The sequence below is a fragment of the Pseudonaja textilis genome, chromosome 1 (genome assembly GCF_049901715.1).
Source record: "Pseudonaja textilis isolate UNSWEBS1 chromosome 1, rPseTex1.2, whole genome shotgun sequence".
NCBI classification, from domain to species: Eukaryota; Metazoa; Chordata; class Lepidosauria; order Squamata; family Elapidae; genus Pseudonaja; species Pseudonaja textilis.
Window position 1 is genome coordinate 331,119,203 of NC_141990.1, and position 21,031 is coordinate 331,140,233.

A 21,031-nucleotide genomic window follows, 5' to 3' on the forward strand; every position below is an offset into this window, starting at 1 on the left:
CGCCGAACAGCACTCTTTAAGGTAGCAGGTTATAAGTGTAAAAAGTAAACTACTCCCAAATAAACAAACTACTTATTTACTTCCAAAAGTAGTAAAAAGTAGTTTACTCCCCAAAAAGTAAACTACTGCCAAATAAGGAGATTGGACAACCATTTGTCTGAAATAGTCTCTTCCAACTTTGTTATTTTAGTATTCTGTAAGTAGATAAGTCATTCCCCACAGTCCAACTTCTCAAATAATGAGCCTCATAGCAGACCCATCCACGAGAGTACATTGAATTCACTGCAATTTATATAAGCCAGTATAAGCTAGATTTCCTTTCCTTTCCACTAAATCCCCAAGCTATAGAATAGAGTGGAAAGCTAAAAAAAAACAAACTATTTAATATTGTTGCCCAAAATTATATGGATATCTGCATTTAGTAATAGAAGATGAGCTCAACTTCAGTCACTTTTATCTTTTTAAAAGACAAAAATATTCATTTCTCTCTGATATCTCTTAACATAAAATGCAAACAATTAAAACTACAGTTGCTTAAGTACAGTGACTAGATTAACTTCTAAATAAAATCCCGTCCTTTTATTTGGTGAGCAGAATAATATTTTGGGCAGAAATAGCTCTGAAATGTGGTAAGGCAAAATTCAGAACTGCAGTAAAATTAAACCACAACACTGAACACCTGAAAATGTACTAAGCTGGTGACAATTTTATTACATTGTTATGTCATTTTGTTTAACATTAAACATCATATATGAGGTTTCCTTTCTGATCCCCCATTTAAATCTCATGTTTGCTAAGTGGATGGATGAATGAATGAACTTGCAAGTGGCCTTCAGATGCTATTCTCTCCTAGCCAGGACATTTTTAAAGTCTAAAAAGACTATGATGACTGAGTTAGAAGCCCTTAAACATCCCAAATGGAGCCAAAGGTATTCATGTGACTTCAACCACTGACCAGTCAAGGATTCATCCAGACACAGCTTTTAAAATCAAATCAAGATTTATTCAGCTGCAGAAAATTAACAAACACAAAAGGGTGGCAAGTGGAGGAAAATGTCTTCCCACTTATAGAATTCTCACTCAAAAGTGTATTAAGAATTGGAACCAGCTTAATTCTGTATATATTACCAAGATACTGATTCCTTACAAACATCCCACTTTAAGTCACCAAATATTATTTAGCAACAAAACTGCATTTTTCTGCAGCTAGAGTCTGTTTCTTTTCAAATCAACCAAGTGTTGATCCATTGGTTACAACAGGAATTAACTACCTTGTTACCCAAGCCTAATGTTGTAGGCTGAAAAAAACACAACTGGTCCCAAATCACACAGTAGTTTTTCATATCTAAAATGGGACTAGAACTCATAGTCTCCTGGTTTCTAGCCAGGTGCTTAACCAGTAGGACAAACTGGCTTTCCAACAAAATTGTATCTGGCATCTTAAATTGAAAATCCTACCCAACTGCTCAGAAGATATAAAAAAGCAAATAGGAGGAAGAGATTATACCCAAATGTCATAAATCAGATCATTATTCATTAAAATGGGTCTATGAAGGCTCCATTCTGGCAGAGTCAGAGAAAAGGGAGGGAGGAAGGGAGAAGAAAAAATAAATGTGATGGTACTCCTAATCAAAAGATTACTTCTCTCAGTTATTTCTCTATTTCAACCCACAAATTTATTTTTGGTATCTTTCCTATAAGCTGCAAAAAGAAACTATAGAAGTTCTTAAACCATTCCAGTAGAAAGTGATCATGAGCTTCTTGCAAGTCAGTGTCTTATTGTTTTTTAGTAAACGTTTGGACTCCTGCATTGCCTCTAGATAAGTCCTTGAATTTTTCTTGGCAACATCTTCAGAAGTGGTTTGCCAGCTCCCTTCTTCCTTAGAGCTGAATGAGACTGACTGGCCCAAGGTCACCAAGCTGGCTTTGTGCCCAAGGCAAAACAAGCCTAAGGCCTTAATTGCTACACCAACTGGCCTGTTTTTGGTAAAGGGTGATTTTATCAATGGCATTGGATTTATCAGTATTAAGGAGAAGGGCACACAATCTCTGCCTCCACCAGAAGAGGAAAACTTAGTTGTTCTAGTCTCCCCCAAAATAAAAAGGTCTGTATACAACTAGATAAATTAAATAGCGGAAAAAACCATAGTGTTTACAAAGTTGATGGGATATAAATCAACTACATAATCCTCAGCTTTAAATCAAATCATATTTAGTCCACTGGGCCTTAAGATTATCATCTAAAATTTCAACACATACATTTTTCACTGAGGAAGAGCTGTTAAAACTCTTCAGCTATTTTCATGAAGTGAGCTGGATCTTCAGATATTACAACAAAGAAAATAGGAGTTCTAACTCTCATAGCCACCAAAAGTTAGAAGCAGATGCTAATCAGAAAGATGTCACTATTAAGGCATCCTGCCTATTGTAAATCAGCATTCTGAGGAATACAATTTGCCTGAGACAAATTCTGCCAGTACTCTCTTATTAAGAGAAAAACAGGTCTTGAAACTTCACTCACCCAAGTTTTGTAGAATCAAATGCTTCCTTTTTATTTAAATGAAGGTGATGGTGGTGGTGCTAGGGATAGCAAATATACTGTAATACAAAATAGGTAGTTCTCTATTCCTACCCCTTTTAAAGTTAACAAAATGCAACTCAGTATGACACAGTACACTTGGACATTTAAGAAAATAGATAAATTTTGGGATGCTTCCAAGTTTCTATGGATACAAGACTTTGGCACTAGAAAAGGCCTTACCTGTGTTTTTGCCCTTAGGACAGGGCACCAATACTTTGTGGACTAATACCAGACCCCAAGACACTTTTCTCCGTATCAGCTTGTAGGTAGCAATCGTGAACGTGCCTGGGTAAAGGGTAGGGCTTTCAGGGAAACAGTTTCATTTTGATTTCAATCAACTGCAAGAATCTCTTCATGATCTCTTTAAAGTATCTTACACTGTTTTTTGCAAAGTACCATTTCATTGGTACTTTGATCAATCAGGCTGAATATTATAGACTTAAGCAAGAAGATCCTCCAATTCACGCTGCCATGGGCCCAATGTTTCTTTCTTTTCCATGGCTGCTTCTACCAACTTCAGTGACATTCATGAGTATGTCACTATCATGAACTCCTGTGGTTATTTTGAGTTTAGCTAATGATGCCAGTATTTATCTCAAGTCTTGGACTTTATCATTCAGAGTAATGGGAGCAAAATTAAAAGCATATGCTGCATGCTGTTACAATGCTGCATTCACTGATAATATCACCTGTTCATGGGATATCCATATATTCAGTATAGTTTCAGTGCTATTTGAACTCACTTCTGTAATGAAACCAATGCCCAAACATTGTCTCAAAAAATGCTGGATTATTTCAGTTTTGTGGGTGTTCATCAAAATTCTGCTACTGAATTGCTTTCCTTCAGCTTTCATGTCTGATTAAGTTCTGATGGTCATTTTGCTTCTGCTCTATATTCACTCATATCTCCATCATGAATCTAGATGTTCTAAATCTAATCGACTGTGAGTACTGAAGTCTCTAAGGGGTTCCCACTTGTCTTTCGGCCTTGAGTTGCTCCCATCATTCACCGATTTCTGGTGAATTTATCCTGTCCTCTACAGCTGCTCCCACCCTTTTCTCCTCAGGCTGGACTGATGCTCCTTTTGGGACACTCCAACTGCTCCCACCTTCAAAAGAACCCATGCTCCAATTCAGTACTGGCACTCCTCTACTTACGTTCACAATTGAGCCCAACATTTCTGTTGTAAGCGAGACATCTGTTATTTTGCGACTTTTCTTGCTACAGTTGTTAAGTGAATCACTGCAGTTGATAAGTTAGTAACCCAGTTGTTAAGTGAATCTGGCTTCCTTGTTGTCTTTGCTTGTCAGAAGGTTGCAAAAGGGGATCTCGCGTGACCTCGGGACACAGCAACAGCCATAAATATAAACCAGTTTTGCCAAGCTGGCAAATCACATGATCATGGGGATCCTGAAAAGGTCGTAACTGTGAAAAATGATCATGTCAGTTTTTTTCAGTGCCATTGTAATGATGAACGGTCACTAAACAAACTGTTGTAAGTTGAGAACTACTTTCATAGTTCTGGTTTCTGATGCAGTTCTCATTAGTCATTCTTGAGTTGTAGAGGGCCATGTGATTGCTGTGGTGGGAAGCATTGCTATCTTACCTTAAGGCTGCTCTGACCAATTTACTTCCTGTTGGAAGCTGCTGGGATCCCTCCCTACTTCCCTTTTAAGGCTATTCCACCTGTTTTTCCTCAAATTCACCCTGTTTCTAGCAGATTCTTTCCCGTTCAGAAGGGTCTCCTGCCCGGTCTTCTTCTTATCCCGGCCTTTTGAGATTCGTTGCGCCACGGACCTCTCCCTTTCCTTATGTCCGCCTTCGTTTTCCCCCACCTGCTTTCAATCGCGGCCGGCGAGTTCGTCGGTTTCGCGGCGGGCCACAAACTTCGCTCCCGGATGAAGAAAAAGGTGGTGGGAGCGGCGCGAGTGGCAACTAACCGCAGCCGCCTGACTTCCCTCCTTGCGGGGGGCATCCCCTCTGGGTTCCCAAGCCACCCGGCTTGCCTCTCGCCAGCGGATCGCAGGGGCATCTCTTGGCCGAAAGAAAAGGGAGTCAATTCAGGGACGCCCAGACACCTCAGCCGAAATCCCGCCAGTTTCATTGCAGAAGTTGTGCAGGTGGTTTCCGGAAGCAATTAATATCACTTCCAGGGCCGGTTCACGGTTGCCATGGAAACTTAGGATGCTTTCTCCCTTCAGCTATAGAGGTAGTGGCTAGAGTGGTACCGTTGACACTCTACTCATCGTTTCCCAGTCTGAGCAACTTTTAGCCTGTGTGGACACTTCACAACTCCCAGAATTCCCCAGCCAGCATGCGAGTAGTTAGTCTATACAGCTGCTGAGGTTGATAAACATTGCTCTACCCTATGGTATTTCTTTGGGTAGGTTTCCAGAATACATAATCATTTATACATATCTAACATTTCCAAAACCACAAAGGATTCCAGGAAGGCAAAGGAAAAGGGATTCAAAAGGAAAATAATACAGCTATGGAGCATCTCCATGGCTCCATCATTATTCAAATACATAAAAAAGTGTTTTTGCTCTACACACCATCACAGACACTCAGAGTATAGGAATATATACATACATACATACATACATACATACATATATATTCCTATACTCTGAGTGTCTGTGATATATATATAATAATACTTCCAATAAAAATGCACTACAATTCCCATTATCTTCCCGTTATCCTCCCTTCAGGGGTGATGACAGTTGCCATCCAATATATCTCAGAAGCACCAAATGGAAAGATTGTAAGACTTTTTTTACACGCAATGGCTTTTCCCCCCTTACATATTCAGTTTTAGAATTATTGGTAGTGAACTAATATAGTTTGGGAAAGGCTGCTCCAATATATTAAAGATCAAGGGCCATGGCGGTGCAGTGGTTAGAATGCAGTACTGTAGGCTATTTCTGCTGACTGCCGGCTGCCTGCAATTTGAGTTTGAATCTCACCAGGCTCAAGGTTGACTCAGCCTTCCATCCTTTACCTAAAGTAGGTAAAATGAGGACCCAGATTGTGGGGGCAATATGTTGACTCTGTAAACTGCTTAGAGAGGGCTGTAAAGCTCTGTTAAGCAGTTTATAAGTCTAAATGCTATTGCTATTGCAATAATTTTCTACATTTCTCCTTATCCCTCTTCTTGTGTCAAAAGAGATACAAAGTTCTGGTTCTTGGACCCTTAATCCACTACACCACGCAAGTTATTAAATTTTTCAACAAAACATCTAGTCCTCAATTTACAACCACAACTGAGTCCAAAATTCCTCTTGCTAAATGAGCTTTACCACCATTTTACAACTTTTCTTGCCACATTTGTTATATGAATCACTGCAGTTGTTAAGTTAGTAATATGTTAAGTGAATCTGGCTTCCTCATTGACTTTGCTCATCAGAAGATCACAAAAGTGGATCATATAACCTCAGGACACTGCAACCGTCATAAATATGAATCAGTTGCCAAGTATTTGAATTTTGATCACATAATGGGGATGCTGCAACAATCACAAGTGTGAAAAATGGTCACGTGACTTTTTTCAGTGCTGTTGTAACTTTGAATGGTCACTAAATGAACTATTGTGAGTCAAAGACTGCCTGTATATGCTGCCTTAGGCACTTGAGTAGAGGTACTCCTTGACCTCAATTGAGCCTAAAATTTATGTTGCTATGCAAGGCAGTTAAGTGAGCTTTGCTCTATTTTACGACCTTTCTTCCCAAAGTTATTAAGTGAATCAATGCAGTTGTTAAATTAGTAACACGATTGCTAAGTGAATCTGGCTTCCCCATTGATTTTGCTTGTTAGGTGGCAAAAGGGGATCACAGGATACTGTAACCATCATAAATGTATGCCAGTTGTCAAATGCCCAAATTTTGGTCAAGGGATTATGAGACTGCTACAATGGTGATAAATGTGAAAAATGGTCATAAGTCATTTTTTTAGTGCTGTTGTAACTTCGAAGGGTCACTAAATGAATGGTTGTTGATGACTATCTGTAACTCTGGTCAGTTTATATAATACAGCTAACACAAAAAATGACAAACAACCAATTTATAGTTGATACATGTCAGGGATACAGGTAATATAGACCTAGTGCCAGCACAATCAACAGAGAAACTTTATTGTACAACAAAACTTTATTGTACATAGATTACTCTCTTTCAGACCTGCTCCCTGCCAGTCTATTGAGCCTGTCATTCAGAAAACCCAGAAAACAAAATGACATGACATTCTGGAAGGCTACATGTGGAAACTCCCAGTTTGGGAAGCCTGCATTTGCTCATTGTGATAAGAACAAAGTGATTACTAGGCTGATGTGATAAAGTTCCTTCATGTCTTGTGACCTTTGGGAAGAAGAGAGAAGACAAGATTCTCCATGCTGTTAAACAACACCAAGGCTGTGAAAAGTGTGCACTGACCCAGAAGGCAGCATGATGTCATCAATCCCACCTCCCCTTCCTTCATGACTCTACTCCTTTGTGAAGGTAAAAGGTCAACCATTGCCATCATAGAGGGAGCACATGCGGGCAGATGCCCCAGCTCAGATAACCAAGGGCAGGATAAGCAGGGTTATGTTGGAGGAGAGGATACCGTGGATATTCTGGGACACAGTGAATAGGCTGCTTCTTGCAGTCTGTCCACTTCTACAGATAGCAAAAATCTGTCAGCAGCTTTGGAAGGTTGCTATCAGTCTGACAGGAGGTAATTGGAAATAGTGTCTTCCTATGTTCCTAGGAAATTCTCATAGATTGTCATCATGTCTTAATACTTTGAATACTGATCAGGTCTATGAAAAATCCTTTCTCAAAGTAAACTTCTGTTCTGTTTTCAGTTTTGACATTATGGCCACAACAACAGAGACTTGTAGTAATGATTTTCAGATTATAAGGCCCAGAACAAAATGCCATCTGTTTTATTCTTGTGTAGGACTGTCATTCTCTGACAGAGATGCAAGATAAATATTAATTGAAGAGATATTGGTGTCCTCTTTTATTTTTTCTCTCTCTTGCTATATGAAAATACATTACAGGGTAATGAATGCATAAAAATTAAAACCTAAATAATATAGTGTGCTACAGCGATTAAAGTATTGGATTGGAAAAGGAAAAACCTAATACAGTTTCAGACATGGAAGCTCACTGAGTGACTTAAGACCAATTCCTCTCTTGACCAAACCTCCTAAGTTGCAGTTGTGGGGAAAAATAGAAGTAATGTGTAAATAGATCACCTTGAGTTTCTGAATCGAAAATGAAAAAAATGTATAATAAATTAATAAAGAAGTGGTTATTAGAATGAAAATGATACTTATCAATTATCTTGCTCTAATAATTTGTCACTTTAACAAATAATTCCATTATCACACGAGTATACTAAAGATACAAGCAAAAATATATCTTACATTAGCTCATATTTATTGCATTGTTGCTAATAACTGCTTGTGATTGTACTATTTATATAATAAGATATATATTTTAAACATATATTTCCCTTTATTTTTTTCCCCAGGATGGATTAGAATTATTTAGCATAATATGATTAATACTATTACAATTTATTACATCAGGGATAAAATATTGTTATTGAAAACATATGCCACGATTCCTTTGTTCGATTAATATCGTAATAGTAAAATGTGTTACAAGTCATAGAAATGATATAAATATGCATATATTTTGTAGATATAATTATATCTGCATATATAAACATAATATAGATGCAAATCATTAACAGCGAATTAAACATTATTAGTAATGCAGGAGTTGGCACGACCTGACCATGTGCTCTATTTAAAATAAAAAGCGATACAACAGTTGCGCCTTTTGCCCATTGGAGCAGCCTCCTCTGTGACGGAATGTTCTCCCATACGCATGCGCCCGTCTCTTCCCACCGCGAGTTCGAGTTTTACGGGATACAGTACTGATAACAGGGTCGAAACAAGCAGTGCGCATGCGTACATGCGTATTAGCTGCCCCGCTCTCGCTCTCTCTCGTCCTTCGCCCGACTAAGTCCATGCCTTAGTCCTCTATTGAGCCCGCAAAACTGTCCGTGGGTGGAGCCTTTTGAATTAAGATTTTAACGCTTAGTAAAGACGCACATGCGCAACGGGTCTTACTGTAGCTCCTCCTCCTTTTTTAATCCTCCTCCCTTTTTGTCTTTTACAAGCGGTCTCCTTGCCCCCTCCTTTTGCGCATGCCTCTTGGCGTCCCCTGTTGCTCTTACTAGAACGCGCATAGACCGGGCAGAGCGGCTTTGCCCGTCGTTGGCGCAGTGTATTGTGGGAGTGATTAAGGAAGTAAAATGGCGGACCTGGCCAACGAAGGTAGGTGGCCAGGACCGGGTGGGGGGATCGCGGTGGTAACAGTGATGGGAAAGAAGCGGCTAAGTGCAAGTGAGAGGGAACGAGATGCTTTTGGCCGGATGCTTCCCAGATCTTCAGTGGCCGTCTGGGGACTGCCCGGTTCACCAGAACTGGCGTGTGGGCTACGGCCAGGCCGGACAAAGGGAGCGGCCTCCCGGTCCCCTAGGTGGCGAAGATGAGGATGTCCTCTGAGCATAGGCAGAGGGCTCTCTCAAAAGTTCAGTCTCGAGCTGCTCCCCTCTCCATCCTCCATGCTCTTTTCCTAGGGCAAGAGTGCCTCTGAGCAGTTGTGGAGTGCTGAGCTAAGAGTGAGGAGATTTCGCGTCACCCAGAGTTCAACTCTGCTGGCTTTTCCTCCTTTCTTTTGTTGACATAAAAGCTGTTTTGAATGTGCATGGAGTCATGGCAGAAGCGATTACATCTGCCTGGCGTAATTTACTAATCTGGTGTTTATTCTTATTTTATTCCATCGTGTTAAGTAGATTGGAAAAAATTACCTCTGAAGTTGGATTGAACAGTCAAGCTTGTAAAGTTTCCCAGTTCTGTCAATTATGCTGCATTGATACGGATATCCCTTAAGTTTCTCTAGGAAATGTCAGGTGTGAGAGTTCATCACTAGTATCAGATAAGGAGATTTCAGACAATCCGTTGCTAAGGCTGAAGGACCAGTGTGTGTCAGTTGAGAAGGAGCTGTTAAGAGAGGACTTAATTCTGACTTTCTCTGTCAACTGTTATTACCAGAGCTGAATTTTTAAGTTACTTCTAATAGTTTGGATATGGTAATTTATCTGGATATATGTGGATAGATTAGTAAAAATTGCTGACTGCTAGAAATTAACAATGGTAAAAGCACTTCATTCATTGAGTGCTTAGCTGAGGTACAGTAGCCCCTTCTGTGCAATAACTTGCCCATAGAAGCTATGTCTGAAAATCAACAGGAATTAGTGAATTATAATGATATCCAAGGATTAATTAGCCCTGCATTCCTTTGATACCTGGGCAGCAAAAATAGAAGAAAATAGTGTCACAAATTTATATGTGTATGTGGAAATCTGTAAGCAGTATTTCCCTTATGTTTGTTATAATAAACATCCCTGGGTGACATTTAAAATTGTTTTTTTAATCCAATGAAGGCAAATTTTTGTTTTAAAAAGTAGCATAGTGAAGCATCTCAACTGATGCTGGCTTCAGTCCCAAACAACTGTTCTTCTGTCTGCTCTTTTTTATTTGTTAGCACATCTTAGATGATCTGAATAAAATATGAGTGCATCTGAGCATGGGAAGAGCAGTTATTTCTCTTTATAAATATAGAATCAGCAGAACAGCCTTTGGTAAAAATGGAATATATTCCCTAAAATCTATAAAGTGGAAGGGATGTTGTAGGTCATCTAGTCCACCCCCCACCCAAGCAGGAGTGAGTGAATTTCGTATGAGTGAACAGAGCTTCCATGCTACTACTAGTTCTATCTTTCTTTACTAATTTTTAGGACAAGCTCAAAGATGAGATGTATAGGAGTAAGTTCCTATCACCACAGCCTATCATGAAATATGTAGAAGCATGCCTTAGAATTTATGCAAATTGCTTATTATTTTGCATCTTGGACAAAAAGATAGATATAGACCTAGACCAATCAGAATCAGAAAGAATTTATGATGGAAGCGGCCATTCTCATGAACTCCTAGATGAAGTAATAGGTTAGAATGGCTAAGATTGTGTAAAATAGTAATAAAATAAAAGTGCCATAGTGGTAGAAAGAAACGGGTAGCCCAATCAGGAAAATCATCTCCTAAATTAAAGAATCTATAGGTGCTGATAATATCACATATTTATTTATTTTTTTTCTTATTAAAACACACAGCACATTCACAAGCATCAATTTATATAATTAGCTTCTTTTCCCTACGTGCCTCCTACCCACCAGTAGATGCCATATCTGTATAATGCAGTTGGTCTTCTGCTTGCAACCAGAATTGAGCCCAAAATTTCTGTTGCTGAGTGAAACAGTTAAATGAGTTGTACCTCATTTTATGACCTTTTTGCTGTAGTTGTTAAGCAAATTGCTTCAGTTGTTAAGTGAATCATGTGGTTGTTAAGTGAATCTGGCTTCCACCATTGACTTTGCTTGTTGTAACAGTGGGACAGTGTCATAAATACATGCCAGTTGCCAATTGCCCAAATTTTGATCACCTGACCTTGGGGATGCTACAACAGTTAAGTGTGAAGAAAACCAGTCATCCGTCACTGTTGTCAGTGCTGCTGTAACTTTAGTCACTAAAGGAATGGCTGTTAGTCAAGAACTACCTGTACAGTATAATCTTGGGATAATCAAAGCTTATCTGGCAAATTAGGTGGTTTAAAGTTTTAAGCATAATAACATATGCGTCAAGAAATCAGACACAATAATTCTGACAGTTCAATCCTAGAAGTTTGTCTAGCCTAGCATCTTAGTTCCTTCAGTGATTATCAAATTACATTGAGGAAACAAATTACTTTCCTCTGATTTTAGCCTTTAATATTTAAAGTTAGATTACACCTGAAATTTGAGGTTCTGTAATTGGCTGTCATAGCATTGATAAATCTATTAGTTTGTCCAAGTCCTTCATTATTATTTGCATTTACTTGTCATAGAATATTGTGCTTATTAGAACATAAGAAAATCTCCGCCCATATCAGTCTCCCATCTGCTTCACATAACAGTTAACCTGATGCCTCTACAAAACTCACTAGTAAAATAAGAAAATTAATTGCTTCCAAGTAATTGTTATTCAGAGTGCCTATAAATGTCATTTCATAAACAAGTATACTTTATTGTTACTGCCATGAATAGAAATTTACTCTTCCATGAATTTACCTTGTCTCTTTTTAGAGCAATTGTTAATTGGGCTAATAAGTTATTGTTGTCCTGAAATACTTGGTGGAAATACCTCTGGAGAAAGTTATTTTATTTATTTCATTAGATCCATAACAATTTTGCTTGCTCTTGTATTCTGTAATGCTGCTAAAAGAGTCTGGAGGTATCACAGACTATAATTTTGAAGTCCTTCAAATATTTGTGACCCAACAGAACAAAGTGCATTGGACACTAGCCTTATTTATAAACCAGTGGCCACATGTTGGATGTTGTTTTATCTACATGAATCATTAGACATCATTATTTTATAATTCTGAGATCACTCAGCTTCAAAGCCTTTAAAATTAAAAAGAAGAATAAATACTTCGTTTACTTGTTTCAAATATTCCTAAGACATTTTTCAGGACCAATTCCTTAACTAAAATGTATAAAATTAAAGAAATTAGGCAGGATACATAAGTGAATAAAGGATGGTAGTTGTTTTACATTGCATTAGTTCATTTAAGAAAATGTATTGGTTGAACAGATTTTAAGGCCTTTATTGCTGTTACTGATATATCTATGGAAACTAAAAGAGTTTGGTATCAGTGAGATGAGCATCTTGCTTATCAGCTGACCTGTCTTTAAGAGTGTTTTTCATCCACACCTGAATAGTGGTGAGAAAGAGCTGGTGGTTGGTTAAGCAGCATTCATTTGTTAGAGCGAGAACTGCATGTGATATATCTCAATATTAGGCAATATAAGATCTCTTTTATTTATTTCTTCACAGAAAAGCCAGCCATTGCACCTCCTGTCTTTGTATTTCAGAAAGATAAAGCACAGAAGGTAAGGAAGGCTAATGAATTTATTCTTGCTTGCTTGAGACAAGAGAATGGTGATTTTTTTTTCAGGCTTAAGTGGAATAAAGTAAGAAGGTTTTTCAAGTCCTCGTCCTAATAGGAATAACATGATGTTGATTGATCTACTGAGGATTTTCTTTTGTGTTACTGAGAAAACCGGGGTCATGTTCCAAAATGTGTACTTAGTTCATGTACTATATGCTTAGGCCTCTTGTGCAATGTCTGAACTTATACAACATCTAGGCTTATCATATATGATCTGGATAAAGCAGAAAACGTACTACCAGACAGCAGTAAAGAGATGTGGGGGCGGGGGTGGAAACCAACCCTCTCTTTGCTGCTGACATTTTTGCAGTGCTGATATGGTTTCCTAACTCCAGCATTCCATATATGAGCATTAGAAGGGAAATTGGGTGCATGGGTGACAGATGAATCCCTGAGAAATCTCCTGGTTAAAAATCACAAAAGAATAGATAGATGAGACCTTGCTATCCTAATTCATAAACGTACATCTGCTCTTGAACAAGGGTGGTTTATAAATGGATTTCGTAAGAGAAAATAATATTAATGACAAAGAATATTGCCTTGCCTCAAATGTTTTTGCCAATTAATCAGATTATTTGATTTAAAAAAATCCCAGAAGAAAGAAACTCTCTTCTTAATTTGGCAGTTTTATGCAGAGTATATTCTACGCTGTCCAATTGTAATTCTCAGGGGTTTTGAAGAATAATCTTTTACTGCTTGTTCTGAAGATGCCACAGTCCATCATCTAAAAGAGTAGTCAACAAATTGTGAGGCATATTTTCAAGTGATATGTCTGATATTTTTTGTCTTTCAAAAATATTCAGTTGGTAATCAGTAACTTATTAAATGCATTCTTCTTATATAAATGATTAAAATTCTAAACATAAAATAAACGTTAAAAAGCACAATACCTAAACACAACTACAAACATAAATGTACAAATACAACACTAAATGTCTGATTTAAAAACATGTCCATTTTAGCTCTTCACTTTCCTTATAGATTCATTAACCATTTATTATTCTTTTATACCATTGTAATAAATCCTTAAATTTTCCATTATCTTCCCTTATTTAATCTATTAAACCTTTTACCATCAACCTATTTTTCTCTGCTTTTATAATATAATCCATAAACCAGTTCCATCTTTAATAAAAGCTCTATAGATTTCTCTCTAGTTAGACATGTCAGTTTTGTCATATCCACCAAGATTGAATATGGTTTTAAATATCCAGTCTTTAACAATTGAAGTTTCTTTATTTTTCCTTTTCTCTGCATATAACAGTCTTGCTCCAGTGATCACATACAACAATAAGACACCATGCTTTTTACTTAGTTCCTTCTTCCATAAACCTAATAAGTACATTCTGACTTCATCTGAAAAGGGGTTTCTTTTATTTTCACTAATATCCTGTGGTTCAATAACCAAATTTTTTTGGCCAATTCACAAGTCTACCACATAGATTCTATTCTACGTTCCACATTTCCAATGTTTACTTTAAATGTTCTTATACATAGTTTCACAGATATCAAATGCCATCTGTACATCACTTTCTCTAAAATTTTCTCTTAAATTATTGCACTGAGTATAGTTGCATTCTTCCTTCTTAAATGATAAGAAGGAAAGCCTCTTAATACTTAGCAATAGCACTTAAATTTATGTCCTGCTCCATAGTGCTTTATAGCACTCTCTGAACGGCTTACAAAGTCAGAATATTGCCTCCAACAATCGGGGTCCTCATTTTACTGACCTTGTCAGGATGGAAGGCTGAGTCAACTTAAAGCCCATCAGGATTGAACTCCAGACTGTGGGCAGAATTAGCCTGAAATAGTGCAATCTAAACACTGTGCTAGCAGGGTTCTTCTAAGTTGAACCTAAAGGGAAATAAGCGTGCTTCTTGTTCCAGAAATAATTACTTTTATGCAGATTGAATGTATTATTAAATCAAGTTATAAAGTTACTCGTGAGCAATGAATATTTTTAATTAGGTGGTTCTAATATTTTATAGGCTTTATGTTTTTGCATTATCACCCTGCAGTTGACAGGGCCAGGAAAATATGTCTGAGTTTAGTATTATATGGCTTTTTGCATTACTGTTAGGTTAATTTTATATATTTTTGTTTTTTCCTTTTCCTCAAGTTGTTTCTGTGAGATTACTGGCATACTCTAATAAGAGCAATGATATACCTAAAGGGAAGGTTTTACTTCCTTACCTGTACAATGAGGAGCTGTTTGTCATCTTCATTCATTTTCTAGACTTCATAGCAATTAGTTCTGTATATACCATATAAATTACTGGATAAACCAGTAATTTTAGATTACAAAACTACACCCCCCAAAATTGGGTTTGCTTTATCCATAGATGGGCTATGTATATATATATATGGTAACAGGTTTTAAAAGTACCCATATATACTCACGGATAAGCCAAGTCTCAAATTTTGAACCAAAATACTATGAAAAACATGTCACCCTCAGATAAGCCAATTGTGAAAATTTAAAACAGAATCTGTTCTGGAAAACAATATTTATTGATACAAAGTATTAAAGTCCTTTAGAATATTATTTTAAAATGTACAAAAATTTCAAGGGTTGACCTATCTGCAATTGGCACATTTTTCATGATATTATGTTAAAAATGTGAGGGTCAACTTATATCTGCAAATGGGCTTATCTGCAATTTTATACAGTAATGAGCATAATTTCATTTCTAAGCATAGCTAAAGACAGCTCAATACTTCAGGTTTGGAATTCGAAAATTTCATAGGTTTTAAGTAACTTCAAGTACTTTTACCTTATTGAACTGTTGTGCAAAACTTTCTCTGATCCTGCTTCTCTTTGGGAAATGAAATGCAGGCTTAAGTCCCATATGAGTAGAAGAAAAAATTGCCGGTGTTAGGCCTGAGAGAAATCAGAAATTTCTCTTAACAATCTTAACATTTGGGAAGGTGATATAACACAGCATACTGGTCATAATAAAGGAATTTTATTTTATATTTTGTCAAACAATGCACCGATGATTTCTTGTACTTTGGAGCATATAGAGTATGGTTCGGTTAATAACTGCATGTATGGGATCAACACTGAGAAGATTTTATACAGTGTCTCTCCTCTTACAGAGGTGTTCCTGCTGGTTGGTTCTTCAATTACATAAACTATATAAGTACAGAAAAGTGTAATGCAGCCTGTCCTTTTTCATATTTACTTTGTTTAATAGCCCATCCATCATTTGGCCCAGGCTGGGTTAGAAGAGAGAGGGAATCTAATAATAATTTGCAGATCTTCGTATTGCTCTGTCATTGTTTGTTCCATGTTTATCTCTTTTGAGCTGCTGTCTGTTTTCCAAATAAGTGAAATGTTGCTTTGACTTTTACCTAAAATCTGATACATGTACCGTGTTTCTTCAACAATACGGCCTCCACCAATAGGAAGCCCCAGCATGATTTATTGGCATAAAATCAAATTAAGCCCCTTCCCCCAAATTAAGGCCCATATTAAACATGCAAAATGGGGGGGGGGGAAATGGCGGGGGGGGGGGCTTGCCGTTAGGAAGTACTTTGTTGCATGCCCGGATATGGTGCTGCCTGCGTTGGTGGGGCACTTCACACCGTTGCTTTCCCTTCTCCCTTGCTGCCGCGGCGTTAGAGCAACGCCGCAGCATTTGGCGCAGCCACGTGCGGCCAGTCAGGGCTCCTCCCTGCAACTGGAGCCATGAGGAGACACTTGGCTTCAGGTGCTCCTGTCGCCGCCTTCCCTTTGCCTTCGAAGATAAAGCAAATTATTTTAAAAATCTCCGCTCATCCCACCAGGGCTGCACTGGAGCCGTGCAGGCTGGGCAGAGCTGGGAAAGCAAGCTGCGGGTGTTCCCTGGCTCTGCCCAGCCCGCACGGCTCCGGCGTGGCCCTGGTGGGATGAGTGGAGGTTTTTAAAATAATTCGCTTTACCTTCGAAGGCAAAGGGAAGGCGGCGACAGGAGCTCCTGAAGCCAAGTATACCAACAACAAAAGGCAAATCCTCAAGGTGGGCTGGAGGGAGGTGGCTGCGTGCCCCCCAGGCTGCTTCAATGCAAGGTCCTGACCTTGCCCAATTGCAGCATCCTGCCGTTGCTGCTGTGTCCTTTTCGCCTCCGCCTCCCTCTCTGACTGCGAAACTCGTCTGGTTCGCCAAACACTCCGAACGAGTCGAGCTCTTTCATACACACACACACAGAAAGACGCCGGCGTGCTCTGAGAGGCTGGCTCTTTTCTATAGCCGAGGCTGACGTCTGACTGAATCTCTATCCCGCTCCTTTATCCTCACGACAGGGTCGGCAGCGATGCTCTCTGGTGCGGCCACCTCAGCTTGCCAGCCTTGCCCCGCTATGAGACGATACTGTGACAGCCGCCGCTGCCACGCTCCCTTCTCTTTCCTCGCCTCTCCTCCCTTCGCCAGCAGGAGCGTGCGCGCCTGCTGCCACCGCCGCCGCTCCTGAGGCCGGCTGGGGCAGGCAGGCAGGAAAGCAAGCAAGGCAGCTGCACTGTCTTCTTTTTCCCTCAGTGAAGCGCTGCCACTTGCTGCCACCGCTGCCACCTGCGATGGGCGAGGAGGAGGCGGCAGAGGCACCCGAAATGTTCCAATTTGCTCATCCGAGCAAAGCGCGAGCACTGAGTAAAGGGGTGAGAAAGAACCCCAGCAAGCCCTCAGCTTATACGATGTCTGGCAAGTGCTCTTTGAGTGGACCGGAAGCTTATTCCTTTAAATCCTAAATTCAGAACAAATTCAGTCGTTGGGAGCCGTTTTCTTAATTCCGTAACCAAAAGGAGCCAATGGGCAAATCCCTGTTCGCGCTCCGCCTGGGGCGCCCAGCGCAGCTGACAGGTGGGCCCTCCTTCCCGGCGGCAGAGCTCTCACCAAAGCAGCGAGCGCCTCCCCACCGGGCCCTCCGCTCATCCTGCCAGGGCCATGCCGGAGCAGTGCGGGCTGGACAGAGCCAGGAAACACCCGCGACTCGCTTTCCCGGCTCTGCCCAGCCCGCACGGCTCTGGCGCGGCCCTGGTGGGACGAGCGGAGGTTTTTAAAATAATTCGCTTTACCTTTGAAGGCAAAGGGAAGGCGGCGACAGGAGCGACTAAAGCCAAGTTTCTCTGGTCGCACATGGCTGCGCCAAACGCTGTGGCGTTGCTCTAACGCCGCAGCAGCAAGGGAGAAGGAAAAGCAACGGTGGCGGAAGGTCTCCCGAACATCCAAGCTGTCGCCGCCCGCCTACCCGAGGATGCAAGGGGGGGAAATTAAGTCACCGCCGAAAAGACGGCCTAGCCGTTTTTTCGGGGGTCAAAAAAAAAAATAAGGCCCGGCCTTATTATGTGAGAAACACGGTATATCAGGGGGCAACAATCTTTTGGACCTCAGGGACCACCAAACTCATAATTTTAAATCCCACGGACCACTAATTTGAATTTTGACTGACGGTGGCTTGCTGACATTTTCCCAGGGTTTCTGCAAGAAAGCAGCAGAGATCCTGGGAAAATCCCCCAAAAAGTCTGCAGGAAAAGTCCCCACCCCGTTTTCCTACCAATTAATCATTCTTTATTTGGGATCGCAGGATACCGTCTCCAGCTCCGTTCTCAGGGCGGCGGGGTAGAGACTTTTGACTTCATACAAGGAAAGCAACAGAAGCAGCAGAAGTCTTTCTCTTCCCCAAACTCTGCCAGAATGGCGCAGCCTCTTGGAGCACAATGCCTTGCAGGGTCCCAAAGACTCATTTCTGATGTAATTTGGGGGAGAGAAAGAAAGACTTTTGCTACTTTCCTTGTGTGCAGCCAAAAGCAGAAGAAGAAAGAAGCGGAAAGAAGTAGCCCTGTGGCCAGGCCAGGTATGTGGGGGAGGGCGAGTGGGGCAAGTTCCCCCCCCTGCCCTTTCCTCTCCCATCACTACCTCATGTTGTTCGCAATGCAAGCGACGCAAGCCTTGTGTTCTTGTGGGCGATGTGGGCAGCGTGGCCTTGTGTTGCCACACAACCTGGATTAATTGCTTTGGGAGTTGCTTTGGAGGGTTAAATTTCTCTGCGGACCACCAAAATTTTCTCACAAACCACCAGTGGCCCCTGGCCCAATGATTGGCAACCACTGATATATATGACTCAACCTTGGTATACTTTGAGTGGGCTGGTAAATTGTGTGAATTTATTTTCATAGTTCCTTTACTTGATACATTTGAGAATTGAGGAAAAGTGGCAGAATTAACCTAGTATTCACCATCCATAGTTTGGAAATATCTTTTCCTTCCTTCCTTCCTTCCTTCCTTCCTTCCTTCCTTCCTTCCTTCCTTCCTTCCTTCCTTCCTTCCTTCCTTCCTTCCTTCCTTCCTTCCTTCCTTCCTTCCTTCCCTCCCTCCCTCCCTCCCTCCCTCCCTTCCTTCCTTCTTTCCACATCTCTGCAGGAATTATCACCACCTTTCAAAGTGACATGACGTGACTTCATTTTTGGTCATTTATTTGATTGGACACTAGTTTTCATTTTTGAAAAACCTGGTCTCTTAAGTTTAAAATCCAGTTTTGGGGGACCTTCAGTTTTCTGCCTTCTGCACAGTAGTGGATTTTAATCTGCAGATGCAGATAGATAAATCAACGAGACATCCATAACAAAGTACATTTATTGGTTCATCAGGTATCCTCATAACTCACATTTATGACAAAGTTCTTCTTTACTGACCAATCCTTTGCATATCTGCCTCGTTGTAAAACCCATCTCGTAGTGATAGAAAGTTTTCCTCACTCATGGCAGCAGCCATGAGGGTCAATTTCAAGGGTCAATTTAGTGACCAATCAGGATTACAGATGTGGCCACGTGACATGAATTACATTTCCCAGGATACCTTAACTACATTTACCATGATGTGTTCCCTTAAGGAGACAGCTCATAATTCCTAAGTAAGTATCCAATTCCCATAGACTGGCTGGGACAGCACATTCAGAACTTGGTAGATCCATCTCCAGGAAATCAGGCAGTTTTGCAGGAGAGAGTCAAGGAACTTAGCTGGCGATATCTGGAAGTCTTTGCCAATCTGGTTGGAGCCTGTGGAGCTTGTTCACTTGTGATTGAATAACAGGGAGTGTCTTCTTAAAATCTGACAAATGTTATCAGTGTTGCTTGTGATTCATATAAAGCCAAAGATTTATGGGGGGGGGGGGTAAAAGAGGTGGAAGGATTGTGCAGAGGCTGCTGGTCATTGGGGTATATGTACTTGAATCCCAGCTGCTGCTGCTGCTGCTGCTGCTGTAATACCCATCGTTTATACCCCACCTGTTTATGATAGTGACAGAATCGTTATTGACCCAGTCTAAGAAAAAAGGCCCTTAGTGGATCCTCCTCTGTCCTTTCGCTGCCTGGCACTGAAGGGCTGTTGTTCTTCTTTGCTCCCAGTCCCTTGCAGAGCAAAAAGGGTTGTCGGATTCAGGCGAGGACCCTCAGGGAGAAGCAGAATCTCCTCACCGGGCTATGGGTCACCCCAAATCAACAAGGGGTGCAACCTTGAGGTTCCTGCCCCCTCAGTTGCTTGTATCCGAGCTGCTTCCTGTATTGGCAGGGTAAGTCAGAACCTACCAAGGATTTCTGGTGAAACTCTGTTTTTTTTTTAAAGTTTTTTTTCCTTTTTTTAGTGTTCCTTTCCTCCTCTCTAAAATGCCTATATTTAACTTGTCAGCTGTGAGACTTGCACTTGTAATTGCTTCCCACCTGCTTGATTTCCTCTCTCAAAAATAATGGGAAGTATCTTCTTTGTAGCTGACACAACAGATCTTCTTTTAGACAAAGAAGTTGTGCAAGCCAAATAGTCTTTATTTAGTTCAGTATTGCCTATGCACTGATTGGCAGGAGTACCTCGGGTTTTTGGAGAGATTTTCCCAATCCTGCTTAGAGATGTCAGAGATTGAGCTTGTGATCTTTTGCATGTATGCGGTATTTACTGAGCTACAGTATTTATACAGGGAATATTTTACAAAAGATAGTTTTTGAATTTCTTAGCCCATAGGAAATAACAGGAGGCAGCAGTAGAGAGGAACAGAAATTGGCTTCCATCTTCAAAAATGGAACAGGTGAGCCTTCTATGGAGAGCTTTTAAGGTGCAATGTTCAAAGCCTTTATTGTCATTGTACATCAAGTATTCAATGAAATTGGTTTTGCCTCCACTGGTGCAGTCCATACAAGAATACAAGACAACATGAATAAATATAAAGAATAATCTTTATACAAGTTAGTTAGGGGGAAAAACTAGTCATATGTTTCCATATGTACATCATATTCTGTGCATCATGTATATTCTTCTGGTGTATGATCTTATATTATAAATAAAGTCCCTAAGAAGTTACTCTTCTGACGAGGAGGCAT

At 40.2% G+C, this 21,031-nt stretch overlaps 2 protein-coding genes and 1 long non-coding RNA gene across 6 annotated transcripts in view; 1 reads left to right on the top strand and 2 right to left on the bottom strand.

Annotated features, from left to right (window-relative positions):
- The window catches only part of ZNF414 (zinc finger protein 414), a 30,411-nt gene extending 25,707 nt beyond the window's left edge, over window positions 1–4,704 (bottom strand). Inside the window, exon 1 of the mRNA XM_026698876.2 lies at window positions 2,762–4,704. The gene's annotated coding sequence lies outside the window, so the exon portion shown is untranslated. The remainder of the gene's footprint in view (window positions 1–2,761) is intronic.
- Window positions 1–21,031, bottom strand: part of LOC148128415 (uncharacterized) — a 101,066-nt gene that overhangs the window by 67,277 nt on the left and 12,758 nt on the right. The gene's annotated exons all lie outside the window — the stretch shown is intronic.
- The window catches only part of RANBP3 (RAN binding protein 3), a 38,218-nt gene continuing 26,058 nt past the window's right edge, over window positions 8,872–21,031 (top strand). For 2 of the 4 annotated variants that reach the window (XM_087922859.1, XM_087922860.1), the window contains exons 1-3: window positions 8,872–8,913; window positions 12,574–12,629; window positions 20,069–20,232. In XM_087922859.1, the coding sequence (XP_087778985.1) occupies window positions 8,892–8,913; window positions 12,574–12,629; window positions 20,069–20,232 (242 nt within the window). In that variant the 5' untranslated portion in view covers window positions 8,872–8,891. The remainder of the gene's footprint in view (window positions 8,914–12,573; window positions 12,630–20,068; window positions 20,233–21,031) is intronic. The other 2 variants (XM_026698866.2, XM_026698869.2) reach the window with 1 other exon arrangement.